Here is a 15,924-nt window from a genome sequence, read left to right as displayed (position 1 = left end):
TAAACTCTGTTTTATGTCCAGCACATTATCTGTTTCTGGATCATATCAAGTGGTCACCACTCAACCCTCTGTTTTGCTTAATGTGCCAAACCCAATCAGATTAGAGATGACTCAAATTGCTGGACCCATAAGGCAACAATGATATTTTGGTGCAAAAACAAGCACCTAATACCAAGACAGATTATTTTTCTTCATCCTAATGCATTAAAAATGCTGTTTCCTTGGTTATATATATGACAGATTTTATTTTGCACTGCTCCATATACAGAAGCAAAAATTCCAATACGAATTGTGCTCCTACATTAAAATTACTCCAAAAAGGCCGAAAATAAATCTAATGAATCGAGAATCTTTGTGAATTCTAAATGAGTATACTATTGTGTAAAGTTGTGGGTTTAATTGCCACCTCACAACTTCAGCGCATAATCCAGGTTGACACTTCAGTGCAATACCGAGGGAGTGCTTCATCATTGGAGGTGTTGTCTTTTGCATGACATTAAACCAAAGTCCTATTGTTACAAGCTGGTGGTGAAAGATAGAATACTGGAGCCTGGGCTTCAGTTGCTTCCCAGCTTTATTCACAGAGTTCCACATTACCTACCCCACACCCCAGATATATATATATGGATACAAGAGAGCCCCAATTGATACACACCACCCGAATACAATTAACACTAATTGATATAAATCACATTGATACAATTAACACCTATCTGCGTGTTCAGGTGAACAGAGAAGATCCCATGGCGCTATTCGAAGAAAAGCAGTTGAAATCTCCTGGTGTCCTGGCGAACATTTATCCCTCAACCAACATCACCAAAACAGATTAACTGGTCATTTATCTCATTACTGTTTGTAGCACCTCGCTGTGCACAAATTGGTTGTTGGCGTTTACCTATACAACAACACTGCCACATTGCAAAAAGTACTTCATTATCTATGCAGCACTTGGGATGTTCTGAGCACATGATAGCTGTTATATAAATGCAAGTTCTTTCTTAATTAATTAGTAATAACACAGTGTTACTGCCAGTGCCTGTGGTGCTGCGCAAAAAACAGTACATTATTTGCTACTTCTTATCTACATTAATAATCTAAACTTAACTTTAAGATATAGTCACTTTCCCTTTTTTTGCTTAATAGGCATCTGCACAGATCATTTCATCTACAATAACTACATTTCACTTTCAAACTGTGCTCACAAACCTTTTCATAAGCAATTAAAAATTAATGCAGCTGTGACTGAATATAAAATGGAAACTAGAGTGTATTGAAAAGAATAAAGATACTGACATACGATGCTTATGTGAAACAATCACAAAAAGTATGAACAGGAGTTCCAACAAGGGATCAGAGCAAGGTCTCAGCATGTAGGCGAGTGGTAATAGTTCAAACCAAGGGACGGGGTGGTGATGCACAGGGCAGGGAAAAAGCACGTCTCAAAAAAAGGCAAAAACTGCATGTCAAATTCAGAGAGCCAGAAAAGAGCTACAGATCTGTCATACTTCGTGAAACTTCTTTAAATTTTAACTATAATTTCACTAGTAATAGCTGTGTTTTACTAACAGCTGTGCTCAAGTTACAATGAACTGCACGAATAAGAGTAAGAATTCCATCTGCACCTGAGGTTTTACAAATTTAATTTTCCCTCTCTGCTCAGAGGGGTTTCTTCTTAGAGGTAACTTGCAATCAAAATACACAGGAATTCAGTTTAGAAATTTGGCCAGCTCTTCAAATTTTATTAACTATGTTTGGTGTCCTTCATCTTGAAGTTGGAGCTCTTGAATTTATTACACCAATTAATTTCTACACTTCGATTGTTTGTATTGGGACTGTGTGTGATTGACAGGCATTCTAGAGTCGCTGGTATATTAGACATCAAAATGCAGATGCTGTAATTTCTGACAAATTGCCACTGGGGAAGATGAAATAAAATTGTCCTGCCCCCAAAAAAGGGGTAAAATCTAATGTTGAATCAGTTCTTTGTGCTTTAGGGCCGACCTGTACTTTTTCAGTGAAATTACTTTGATAAACAGGATTAGCTTTTAGTCTCTCTATATTTTCCTTCAAGCCACTTCAACACAGGAACCTGGCCTTGGAACTAAAACCACAGTTCCCTTGTACCTGTATTGCATATTTACTAAATGTCCTATTAATATTAAACTGTGGATTTACTGCAAAGAATGCCATAGTCACTGATGCGTACAAAATGGGACTGTAATTTTGACAACAAACCTTATCGATCATGCAATCAATAGAGAAAGTGTCAACACAGGTTATTCCAAATAAAACAATATCCTTCTCTATGCCTCAGTCAACTAGTTGATTGAATAGCAATACTCTCAGGAAAGGAGGAACCTTATAAAGCAATTTAAATGAAGAGTACAACAATTTGGCAGGTAATCTTTCCTGCTATTAAATGTAATCAATTAGATGGTCAACAACTGAGGTAATAGACAGTATCAAGCCAGAAGAAAAGGCTCACACAAATGCAAGGCAAGTGGAAATCCAACAGACTGGGAGAGTGAGAAAAAGCAACAAAGGGATACAAAGAAAATAATGAAGTGCAATGAAAGAATATGAAAAAAAAATTGCAAGAGCCAAAGCCACCAGCAAAAATTTTTATAAATATATTGAGAAAGAGAGTAGTAAAGGGGAATGTGAGCCCAGTAAAGGCGGATGCAGGCAAGACTATAATGGATAATAAGGAAATAGCAGACTTGTTAAGTGAGTATTTTGTATCCGTTTTCACAGTGGAGGAAGAAGACAAAATACCAGTGGTACTAAGGAACCTAAAAATAAGTCAAATGGAGGAACTTAGTGGATTTAATACAACTTAAAAAAGGGTAATGAAGAAAATAATAGCACTTTTAAATATAGTAAAATGTCCCAAGGTGCTTCACAGGAGCATAATCAGACAAAAATTGATACCCCCAGGACCTGGTGGTTTCCACCCCAGGGTGTTAACAGTAATAGGTATTGAAATTGCAGTTGCATTAGTCATAATTTTCCACAGCTAGATTCAGGAATTGTACCTATGGATTGTAAAATAGCAACTGTCACTCCATTATTTAAGAAGGAAGAAACCAGGTAACTACAGTACTGTCAGTTTAACATCAATTGAGGGGAAGTTACTGGAATCTATCATCAAAGAGAGCATGACTGAGCACTTGGACAATTATCAGCTGATCAAGGAGCGTCAGCATGTATTTGTGAAGCGAATGGTGAGGTCCTACAAATCTTGTTCAATTTTTTGAGGTCACCAGCATGGTGGATAAGGGAGTGTCTATGGATGTTGTCTAAATGGTCTTCCAGAAGTCTGAATTGGAGGTAACCTTGTAATTGGTTGGCAGGTAGGAAACCAACAGTAGGGATAATGGGTTCATTCTCTGATTGGCAGAATATGACTACAAACATATATACATACCTTGGATGAAGGAACAGAGAGTGATATATCCAAGTTTGCAGATGTCACAAAGTATAGTAAGTAGTGTGGATGGGAGCAGGAAGAATACAAAAGGGACATGGACTGACTAAGTGAGTGTGCAAAACTATGGCAGATGAAGTTCATTGTGGGGAAATGTGAGTTTTTTTTTTATATTCGTTCATAGGATGTGGGCGTCGCTGGCGAGGCCGGCATTTATTGCCCATCCCTAATTGCCCTTGAGAAGGTGGTGGTGAGCCGCCTTCTTGAACCACTGCAGTCCGTGTGGTGAAGGTTCTCCCACAGTGCTGTTAGGAAGGGAGTTCCAGGATTTTGACCCAGCGACGATGAAGGAACGGCGATATATTTCCAAGTCGGGATGGTGTGTGACTTGGAGGGGAAAGTGCAGGTGGTGTTGTTCCCATGTACCTGCTGCTCTTGTCCTTCCAGGTAGTAGAGGTCGCGGGTTTGGGAGGTGCTGTCGAAGAAGCCTTGGCGAGTTGCTGCAGTGCATCCTGTGGATGGTACACACTGCAGCCACTGTGCGCCTGTGGTGAAGGGAGTAAATGTTTAGGGTGGTGGATGGGGTGCCAATCAAGCGGGCTGCTTTGTCCTGGATGGTGTTGAGCTTTTTAAGTGTTGTTGGAGCTGCACTCATCCAGGCAAGTGGAGAGTATTCCATCACACTCCTGACTTGTACCTTGTAGATGGTGGAAAGGCTTTGGGGAGTCAGGAGGTGAGTCACTCGCCGCTGAATACCCAGCCTCTGACCTGCTCTTGTAGCCACAGTATTTATATGGCTGGTCCAGTTAAGTTTCTGGTCAATGGTAACCCCCAGGATGTTGATGATGGGGGATTCGGCGATGGTAATGCCATTGAATGTCAAGGGGAGGTGGTTCGGCTCTCTCTTGTTGGAGATGGTCATTGCCTGGCACTTGTCCAGCGCGAATGTTACTTGCCACTTATGAGCCCAAGCCTGGATGTTGTGCAGGTCTTGCTGCATGCAGGCTCGGACTGCTTCATTATTTGAGAGGTTATGCACTTTAGATCCAAGAAAGACAAATCAGAATATTTTCTTAACAGTGAGAGACTAGGGGCTGTGGAGGAGCAAAGGCATTTATTTAGGTGTCCATGTACACAAATCACTAAAAGTTAGCGCACTAGTGCAAAAAGTAATCAAAAAGGTGAATAGAATGTTGGCCTTTATCTCAAAGGGGTTGGAATCCAAATGTGAAGAAATGATGCTTCAGTTGTAGAGAGTCTTGGTCAGACCCCATTTGGAACACAGCCTTCAGTTTTGGGCACTGAACCTTAGGAAAGATTAGCCCTGGTAGAGGTATCAAGGGATATGGAACAAAGCGGGGTAAATGGAGTTGACGTACAGATCAGCCATGATCTAATTGAACGGCAGGTCTTCAAGCGGTGAGCTGTTCTCCTAATGTTAATGTGAAGCATACTGCTCGGTTATGGATACACAAATACATCATGGTACAGCCATATTTTCAAATTGTTGAAAAAGCAACATGACAGTAAAATGTAAAAATGTCCCAGCAATACAGCATAACTGAGCTAGATCCAGTAAATGTATAGAGATTGAGGTTACCACCAGGAAATCAGAGTCAACTATAAATTATGTATTGCTGCTGAGCAGACCAAAAGCAGCAAAACATCTTGGCAATATCATTCACACAAGTGCAATCTCTTTCCCCTCACCTTGTAACTGGACTGCTTCCCCTTTCTGTTTATCCTTTTGCTGCTGGGTCTGAAGATGGAGCTTGGTTTGAAGGTTCGAGATTTCTGATTCGTAGTCTGAGGCAGTTTGCCGCCATCGCTCAAGCTCAGTATGCACCTTCAGCAACTCCCCTTGGAGAATGGCAATGTCACTTTCACGGTCTGTTGCTGCCTCTACTGCTGTCTGTCGCAAAGCCACAATCTCCTCTTGGGTACTTGCTAACTGATCACGGGTCTCAACAATTTCATTCTCTTTCTCCTCCCTAAGGATCTCGATATCCTTTTGTAATTCGTGGAGCTGAGCTGTGTACAGGAGAAAAACATTGTCATTTTCACTTGATTGAAAGTTCATTCGTGAATTGTAAATTTCACTGGTCAGGACTGAATACATTTTCATAGAAAATCTCAACAATTACTTTTTAAATTTAACTGCTAACGGCCAATTCTAATTGACAACGGGTCTTGGATTTGTTTTAAATGCTCATTAGGAGTATTATAGTATCTTTCCAGTAGTGCCACGTGGATTTCCATTTGCTACCATGCTATTTCACCACAAATTTTTCTGTGTTTTCTAACTAGAGGCATTAAATATAGTAATATTATGTAAGCGATGCTCTCAAAGATAAAATTAAGAGAGGTGATTAATACCAACCTGGTGGAGTCTGTCCAACACTAAAGTAAGGTAACATAGAATCATAGAAGGTTATGGGCTGGTCAAGTGCTGCTTTGTCATAACACCTCCAAAGTCAACATGTATCAAGTAAATAGCTTTGTGTAAGCTTTTACCTTGCAACACTTTGATCTGTCTGGTTGATTCCTCAGCCTGTTGTTTACTTGTCTTTCTTTCCTCTTCAAGTAGTGCTGTCAAGAAACAGGGGCAACTTACATGACAAACTGATTGGTTCAAAGTGTACTATTTCATGCACTGTTTTAATTTATAATTGTTTTTAAGCAAAGTAACTTCAAAGCAAGTTAAAGTAAATAGTACAATTGGCCAGGATACATTTCCTTATCATTTAAAAAAGTGAAAGGTACATTTGAGAGTTGTTTTCCAATATATGAGAAATTGATAAAGAGGGAGAAAATTGAATACGAGAGTAAACTAGCAAGAAATAAAAACAGACTATAAGAGCTTCTACATTATGTAAAAAGAGGTTAGCGAAAGTAAACGTGGGTCCCTTAAGAGGCAGATACAGGAGAAATTATAATGGGGAATAAGGAAATGGCAAAGCTGTTAAATAAATATTTTGTTTCTGTCTTCACAGTGGAAGACACAAAAAACATATTGGAAATAGTGGGGAACCAAGGTCTAATGAGAGTGAGGAACTTGAAGCAATTAAGATCAGTAAAGAAAAAGTACTGGAGAAATTAATGGGACTAAAAGCCAACAAATCCCCTGGACCTGATGGCCTACACCCAAGGGTTTTGAAGGTGGCTGCAGAGATAGTAGAGGCATTGGTTTTGATCTTCCAGAATTCCCTAGATTCTAGAACGGTCCCCATGGATGGGAAGGTAGCAAATGTAACCCCACTATTCAAGAGAGGAGGGAGAGAGAAAATTGGGAACTATAGGCCAGTTAGCTGACATCAGTAGTAGGGACAATGCTAGAATCTATTATTAAGGACGTAGTGACAGGACACTGAGAAAATCATAATATGATTAGGCAGAGTCAACATGGTTTTATGAAAAGGAAATTGTGTTTGACAAATCTATTAGAGTTTTTTGAGGGTGTAACTAGGAGGGTAGATAAGGAAGAACCAGTGAATGCAGTATATTTGGATTTTCAAAAGGCATTCGATAAGGTGCCACACAAGAGGTTGTTACACAAGGTTGGGCTCATGGGATTGGGGGTAATATATTAGCGCGGATTGAGGATTGGTCAATGGACAGAAAACAGAGAGTAGGAATAAACGGGTCATTTTCGGGTTGGCAGGTTGTAACTAGTGGGGTGCTGCAAGTATTAATGCTTGGGCTTCAGCTATTTACAATCTATATCAATGACTTAGACGAGAGGACTGAGTGTAATGTATCCAAGTTTGCTGACAATGGAAAGCTGGTTGGTAAAGTAAGCTGTGAGGAGGAAGCAAACAGGCTGCAAAGGGATATAGATGGGTTACATGAGTGGGTGAGAAGGCGGCAGATGGAGTATAATGTGGGGAAATGTGAAATTATCTACTTTGGTAGGAAGAATAGAAAAGCAGAATATTTTTTAAAAGGTGAGAGACAAGTAAATCTTGGTATTCAGAGGGATTTGGGTATCCTTGTACATGAATCACAAAAAGTTAACATGCAGGTACAGCAAGCAATTAGGAAGGGAAATGGTATGTTGGCCTTTATTGAAAGGGGTTGGGGAGTAGGAGCAAGGTGAGACCACACCTGGAGTGTGCGTACAGTTTTGGTCACCTTAGCTAAGGAGGGGGTGCAACGAAGGATCACTAGATTGTTCCTGAGACGAGAGGATTGTCGTGTGAAGAGAGATCGAGTAGAATGGGCCTATATTCTCTGGAGTTCACAAGAATCAGAGGTGATCTAATTGAAACGTATATATAAAAAAAGAGGGCTTGACAGGGTAGATGGTGAGAGGCTGTTTCCCCTGGCTGGAGGGCCTAGAACTAGAGGTCATAGTCTCAAGATAAGGGGTTGGCCATTTAGGACAGAGGGGAGGAAAAATTTCTTCACTCAGAGGGTTGTGAATCTTTGGAATTCTCTATCCTAGAGGGCTGTGGCTGCTCAGTCGTTGAGTATATTCAATACTGAGATCGATGGTTATTTGGACACTTGGGGAATCAAGGGATATGGGGATAGGGCGGGAAAGTGGAGTTGTGGTAGAAGATCAGCCATGATCTTATTGAATGGCAGAGCAGGCTCGAGGGGCTGGATGTCCTACTCCTGCTCCTATTTCTTATGTTCTTATGTTCGAAGAGCATCGTAGAAGTAGGAAAGATGAAGAGAGGTGGTATTGCAAAAGTGAAAGAAAGTGGTCTTAGAAATCAAGCTTGTCTTATACAATGCAAGATATACAAACCACTCAAAGAACTTTAGGTGAAGCATTTTGTAGCAGAAAACATATTTACACTTCAATTAAAGATAATAATCTATGGGTACTATTAAAATGTCAATTGTTAATTACAATATATCACAATTCCTACCTTTGAAAGAATTGATAAAAATCCAAATTTTAATCATTTTACACTGTAAATTGTTTAAATGAAGGAACAAAGTTTAACTTGGAGCTCCTTCACAGTATTAGATCATGCTGCTTGCTGTAAGTGGCAATTTACATTGTGCCGTACTTCAATTTGTGAAGTACCCAAGCTTAAATGACGACTTAAGAGGAACAATACTTAAGAGCACAGAACGAACATGATTCTGTTAGTATTCTTGGACATTACACTAACTAAGGCTGCGTGACCCCACCATTTCTATTTCAGGTGTACTCCTAAAAATGAGCTTTTGAGAGGCAAAGGTACTTTGCAGAGTTAAAATTTTAAAATAATATATACATCAGTTGATTGCAGCTATGCTGTTGTGGCATATGCAAACACTTAGGTCCAGAACAGAGATAACAAAGTGCCTGTATTGAAAATGATGCTTCACAACCATTTCTCATCCTAGATTGAGTAAACATAGCCTTTCCTGGCTTTTTCCCAGAATACACGCAAACAATGCATTGAAGTTGTAAAAACTGTAAATCTTCAAAATGTAGCCAAATATATTTAGAGTTTTTTTTTCCAGCAGCTCATTACTTTCATTCTGAAATAATAAATGGAGGTTATCATGTAGCTTTAAAATTTAATAGTGTTTAGAATTTTATTTTCTCTCATGCAGTCCCTCCCAAATCATTAACAATGTGCAATGAAACTAGGAAAAGCAAGAGAAGGAGGACCTGTTAAGGATCACTTAACAAAATAGCACAATATTTAAAACAATGATCCACATGAACAAATCAAGTTGCCAGGTTCAAGCACATCTGTTTGAACAAAAAGAAACTATTCCTACTAGAAGACCATCAGTTTTCTGCCAGCGGCTAATTTTCTTCCACAAATCATTGCTTTGCTATTCCACCTGAACCATTGAAAAATACAATATTACCTGGAATGTGTAAACTATGGTTCAAAGAAAACAAAACTACTTTCCGACACTGGAAATACATAACCCTGAGCTGCACGGCCTCAAATCAGTGGGTTTTGTTTTGAATTAAGCTATTTTTCATCCCAGTCTTTCGAAAAAAAAAGTATGTAAAGTTCACCTTGCACTTCAAAACATTTTTGTTTGCTGGTTCTGGCCAAGTCCTGCGCTTCCTTCAACTCCTGGTGTAGTTGCTGTATCTCATATTCTGACTCCCCAGTTTCTGTACGGGCACGTTGCAGCTCATCTGAAAAAGCACAATTTATCCACATTGAGAACAGTACTCAAAGTACGTCAAAATCAGTTTTACACTGAGTGCAGTGGAAAATCTGGATCATCAGATGAATAATAATTTTCTGAAGTGTGCAGACTTGAACAATACTGCTCCTGAGTAACAGGTAATCTGTATCTCCATTGATAGAGCTATGTAAAATGCAAGTAGTTATTTATACAATTACATTTATTAAAAATAGATATATGCAGTCAAAAAGTCTTACATTCATCCTTTTATGAATACACAATAAATACTGGCAATCTCAGATTTACACTCAAACATTTCCTGCACAATGATTAAAATAAGTGGAAGCAGATGCTTTGTGGAGTACAATGGGGACTTGTATCGTTTATTATTAATATATACTACAGGACTCATTCCAGAGAATCCGTCTTCTATTGATACTGAATTAATCATTTGAATTTATCAACTAAACAAATTTTGTACTGTAAAATGCACCTAATTTATCATCAGGTTCCCACAGTTTTAATAACAGTAATTTACCACACAACTAAAATGCATAGACTGACAGAACTGTATATAATTTCAAAAATTTACATGTTTTCAATGGTCTGTCTTGTAAAGTAATTTAATGCAAGAAACTGGATTACATTGAAGTTTAAAATTAGCACACGGGAAATAAATAGGACAAAAATTTGATTCAAAATTATTTTTAAATGGATTTTTTGAGAATTAGGTTATGCTGTGAAGTACTGACATCATACAGGAATGTTACAATGTTAACCATATACTACAATTCTGCTCTAAATCCATGTTTCTAGTTTCTCTCCCATCTCCCTTCATGCCCTTTATGAGCTCATCTCGTTCATGAGACACACACCTCCTGTTCCTTGGACCCCCTTCTCACTAAACTGCTGGTCAGCCAACTTCCCTTCCTGGCCCCTCTGCTATCTGATGGTACTTGAGGAGAGGGAATTATTTGCACTATCAGCCACTCTTTCAAAGACATCACCATCAACCATCACCTCAAAAACCCACCTTCGACCCCTATGTCCTTGCAAACCACCACCTCCTCTCCAAACTCCCTTTCTTTTCTGAAGTCCTTGAAAGTGTTGTCGCCTCACAAATCTGTGCCCATCTTTCCTGCAACTCCATGTTTGAATCTCTCCAGTCAGGTTTCTGTCCTTGCCACAGCACTGAAAATGCCATAATCAAAGTCACAAATGACATCCTCTGTGAGTGTGACCATGATACACCATCACACCTCATCTTTCTCGACCTGTCTGCAGCAGTTGACATGGTTGACCACACCATCCGCCAATGCCACTCCTCCACTGTCCCGCCGAGTGGGACTGCCCTCGCTTGATTCCACTTGTAGCCGAAACATCGCCAGAAATGGCTTCTCTTCCCACGCTTGCACTAATACCTCCAGAGTCTCCCAAGGATCTATTCTTGGCCCCCTTCTCTTCCTCATCTACATGCTGCCCCTTGGCAACATCATCTGCAAACATGGGGTCAGCTTCCACATGTACGCTGACGACATGCAGTCATACCTCTCCAGCCCCCTTCACTGCCTCTGTTGTCAGGCTGATTGTCCGACATCCAGTCCTGGATAAGCCGTCATTTCCTGTAGATAAGAATTAGGAAGACGGAAGCTATAGTCTTCAGCCCTGCCACAAACTCGACACCGTTGCCATCAAATCCATCGTCAGGCTGAACCGAACTGTTTGCAATCTTGACGTTCCATTCGACTCCAAGCTGAGCTCCCAACCCCATATTTTCTCCACCACAAAGACCTCCTACTTCCACCTCCATAACATTGCCACCTCTACCCTAATGTCAGCCCATCTGCTGCTGAAACCCTGATCCATGCCTATGTCACCTCCAGACTCAATTATTCCAATGCTCTCCTGGAGTTCATCCAAAAATCTGCTACCTGTATCCTATTCCACACCAAGTCCTACTCACCCATCAAACCTGTACTTGATGACCTTTAACTGCTCTCCATGCCCCAAATTACCATCCTAACTTTCTCTAGCCCTGCAACCGCCCACCGCAAACACTCTGTTCCACTGATTTTTTAAAATATTCGTTCATGGGATGTGGGCGTCGCTGGCGAGGCAGGCATTTATTGCCCATCCCTAATTCCCCTGGAAAAGGTGGTGGTGAGCCGCCACCTTGAACCGCTGCAGTCCGTGTGGTGACAGTTCTCCCACAGTGCTGTTAGGAAGGGAGTTCCAGGATTTTGACCCAGCGACGATGAAGGAACGGCGATATAGTTCCAATTCGGGATGGTGTGTGACTTGGAGGGGAACGTGCAGGTGGTGTCGTTCCCATGTGCCTGTTACTCTTGTCCTTCTAGGTGGTAGAGGTCGCGGGTTTGGGAGGTGCTGTCGAAGAAGCCTTGGCGAGTTGCTGCAGTGCATCCTGTGGATGGTACACACTGCAGCCACTGTGCGCCGGTGGTGAAGGGAGTGAATGTTTAGAGTGGTGGATGGGGTGCCAATCAAGCAGGTTCCTTTGTCCTGGATGGTGTCGAGCTTCTTGAGTGTTGTTGGAGCTGCACTCATCCAGGCAAGTGGAGAGTATTCCATCACACTCCTGACTTGTGCCTTGTAGATGGTGGAAAGGCTTTGGGGAGTCAGGAGGTGAGTCACTCGCCACAGAATACCCAGCCTCTGACCTGCTCTCAGAGCCACAGTATTTATATGGCTGGTCCAGTTAAGTTTCTGGTCAATGGGGAATCCCGAGATGTTGATGGTGGGGGATTCGGCGATGGTAATGCCGTTGATTGTCAAGGGGAGGTGGTTAGACTCTCTCTTGTTGGAGATGGTCATTGCCTGGCACTTATCTGGCGCGAATGTTACTTGCCACTTATGAGCCCAAGCCTGGATGTTGTCCAGGTCTTGCTGCATGCGGGCTCGGACTGCTTTATTATTTGAGGGGTTGCGAATGGAACTGAACACTCTGCAATCATCTGCGAACATCCCCATTTCTGACCTTATGATGGAGGGAAGGTCATTGATGAAGCAGCTGAAGATGGTTGGGCCTAGGACACTGCCCTGAGGAACTCCTGCAGCAATGCCCTGGGGCTGAGATGATTGGCCTCCAACAACCACTACCATCTTCCTTTGTGCTAGGTATGACTCCAGTCACTGGAGAGTTTTCCCCCTGATTCCCACTAACTTCAGTTTTACTAGGGCTCCTTGGTGCCACACTCGGTCAAATGCTGCCTTGATGTCAAGGACAATCACTCTCACCTCACCTCTGGAATTCAGCTCTTTTGTCCATGTTTGGACCAAGGCTGTAATGAGGTCTGGAGCCGAGTGGTCCTGGCGGAACCCAAACTGAGCATCGGTGAGCAGGTTATTGGTGAGTAAGTGCCGCTTGATAGCACTGTCGACGACAACTTCCATCACTTTGCTGATGATTGAGAGTAGACTGATGGGGCGGTAATTGGCCGGATTGGATTTGTCCTGCTTTTTGTGGACAGGACATACCTGGGCAATTTTCCACATTGTCGGGTAGATGCCAGTGTTGTAGCTGTACTGGAACAGCTTGGCTAGAGGTGCAGCTAGTTCTGGAGCACAAGTCTTCAACACTACAGCTGGGATGTTGTCGGGGCCCATAGCCTTTGCTGTATCCAGTGCACTCAGCCGTTTCTTGACATCACGTGGAGTGAATCGAATTGGCTGAAGACTGGCTTCTGTGATGGTGGGGACATAGGGAGGAGGCCGAGATGGATCATCCACTTGGCACTTCTAGCTGAAGATGGGTGCAAACGCTTCAGACTTGTCTTTTGCACTCACGTGCTGGACTCCGCCATCGTTGAGGATGGGGATGTTTGCAGAGCCTCCTCCTCCCGTTAGTTGTTTAATTGTCCACCACCATTCACGACTGGATGTGGCAGGACTGCAGAGCTTTGATCTGATCCGTTGGTTGTGGAATCGCTTAGCTCTCTCTGTAGCATATTGCTTCCGCTGTTTAGCACGCATGTGGTCCTGAGTTGCAGCTTCACCAGGTTGGCACCTCATTTTTAGGTACGCCTAGTGCTGTTCCTGGCATGCTCTTCTACACTCCTCATTGAACCAGGGTTGATCCCCTGGCTTGTTGGTAATGGTAGAGTGAGGAATATGCTGGGCCATGAGGTCACAGATTGTGCTGGAATACAATTCTGCTGCTGATTGCCCACAGTGCCTCATGGATGCCCAGTTTTGAGCTGCTAGATCTGTTCTGAATCTATCACATTTAGCACGGTGGTAGTGCCACACAAGTTGGATGGTGTCCTCAGCGCGAAGACGGGACTTCGTCTCCACGAGGACTGTGCGGTGGTCACTCCGACCAATACTATCATGAACAGATGCATTTGCGACAGGTAGATTGGTGAGGATGAGGTCAAGTAAGTTTTTCCCTCGTTGGTTCGCTCACCACCTACCGCAGGCCCAGTCTGGCAGCTATGTCCTTCAGGACTCGGCCAGCAGTGGTGCTACCGAGCCACTCTTGGTGATGGACATTGAAGTCCTCCACCCAGGGTATATTCTGTGCCCTTGCCACCCTCAGTGCTTCCTCCAAGTGATGTTCAATATGGAGGAAGACTGATTCATCAGCAGAGGGAGGATGGTAGGTGGTAAACAGCAGGAGGTTTCCTTGCCCATGTTTGACCTGATGCCATGAGATTTCATGGGGTCCAGAGTCAATGTTGAGGACTCCCAGGGCCACTCCCTCCTGACTGTGTATCACTGTACCGCCACCTCTGGTCGGTCTGTCCTGCCGGTGGGACGGGACATACCCAGGAATGGTGATGGAAGAGTCTGGGACGTTGGCTGAAAGGTATGATTCTGTGAGTATGGCTATGTCAGGCTGTTGCTCGACAAGTCTGTGGGACAGCTCTCCCAATTTTGGCACAATTCCCCAGATGTTGGTGAGAAGGACTTTGCAGGGTCGACTGTCGTGTCCAGTGCCTAGTGGTCCAATGCCGGGTGGTCCGTCCGGTTTTATTCTTATGATGACTTTTCGTAGCGAGATTTTACAACCGAGTGGCTTGCTCGGCCATTTCAGAGGGCATTTAAGAATCAACCACATTGCTGTGGATCTGGAGTCACATATAGGCCAGACCGGGTAAGGACAGCAGGTTTTCTTCCCGAAAGGACATTAGTGAACCAGATGGGTTTTTACGACAATCCGGTTGTTTCATGGCCACCATTACTGATACTAGTATTTTAATTCCAGATTTTTATTTAATTAATTGAATTTAAATTCTCCAGCTGCCGTGGCGGGATTTGAACTCATGATGCCAGATTTTTAGTCTAGGCCTCCGGATTACTAGTCCAGTAACATAACCACTATGCTACCGTACCCAACATGATTCTGGCCTTGTGTGCATTCTCCCCTCCCTTCTTCCCACCATTGGTCGATCATGCCTTCAGCCACCAAGGCCCCCTGCTTTGGAGTTCCCCACCTTGGTCCCTTTGCCTCTCCTCCTTTAAGGCCCTCCTCTTTGATCAAGCTTTTGATGACCTCTCAATATCCGTACGACTTCCTTGCTTCGTTCCACACAAAGATTGGAAATTGGAGTTTAACACTGAATTTCAGGACTTTTGCAACAGGTAACATCAGCCATCTTTACAAAGTAAACTGTCAGCTAAGACAACTTTAAAGGGTAGATTTGAATGGATGGAAAATCGTGGCAGTGCGCCCGTGATTTTCCAGTCTGCCCCAGGATGTGTCAGTTACTTCACATCAAGTGAGAACTCAGAACTCCTTGCAGACTGTGTTAACCTGCAAGGAATGCAAAATTGATCCAGGTTCCAGGTGGAAAGATCTCGTTATCAGACAGCAATTCCTGTGAAGCTGATCCAGGCCAGCCAAATGGAAGTGATCAAACTGTGAAAAGTTCACAAGCACTGGGAGACAGAAAGGAAGCTGAGGGGGTAAATCTGGAGATGAGTTAGGGAACGATGAGAAAGGGATAAACAAGACAGACCAGGAGAAAGGTGAACATAGGCAAGTGGGGATAGGAAAACAGGAAATGGGGAGGAGCATGTTTTTTTTTATTAACCTCCTCCAGCCCTCCAACCCTGAAAACTATGTGTTCCTCCAATTCTGGCCTCTTCTGCATCTTTAATTTATTTCGCCCCACCATTGGCGGCCATGCCTTCAACTGTATCGGCCCTGAGCTCTGGAATTTCCTCCCTAAACCTCTACGCCCCTCTCTCCTCCTTTAAGACGCTCCTTAAAACTAAATCTTTCGCCAAGCTTTTGGTCACCTGTCCCAATACCTTCTTAGGTGGGTCGTTGTTAAATATTGTCTTATAAAGCTCCTGTGAAGTGCCGTGGGATATTTTACTACGTTAAAGGTACTATACAAATGCAAATTGTTGCTGTTGAGGAGACAAAGAAGTGGGAA

At 42.7% G+C, this 15,924-nt stretch overlaps 1 protein-coding gene across 24 annotated transcripts in view; it reads right to left on the bottom strand.

The window, feature by feature from the left end:
- Window positions 1-15,924, bottom strand: part of slmapa (sarcolemma associated protein a) — a 188,226-nt gene that overhangs the window by 14,583 nt on the left and 157,719 nt on the right. For all 24 annotated transcript variants that reach the window (XM_067998769.1, XM_067998777.1, XM_067998783.1 and 21 more), the window contains 3 exons: window positions 9,405-9,530; window positions 5,942-6,016; window positions 5,138-5,458 (listed from right to left, as the gene is read on the bottom strand). In XM_067998769.1, coding sequence (XP_067854870.1) covers window positions 5,138-5,458; window positions 5,942-6,016; window positions 9,405-9,530 — 522 coding nt within the window. The remainder of the gene's footprint in view (window positions 1-5,137; window positions 5,459-5,941; window positions 6,017-9,404; window positions 9,531-15,924) is intronic.

This window comes from Heptranchias perlo, chromosome 17, assembly GCF_035084215.1.
Source record: "Heptranchias perlo isolate sHepPer1 chromosome 17, sHepPer1.hap1, whole genome shotgun sequence".
Taxonomy (NCBI): Eukaryota; Metazoa; Chordata; class Chondrichthyes; order Hexanchiformes; family Hexanchidae; genus Heptranchias; species Heptranchias perlo.
The sequence above is the reverse complement of the archived record's forward strand: the minus strand, read 5'-3'. Positions and strand labels throughout refer to the sequence as shown.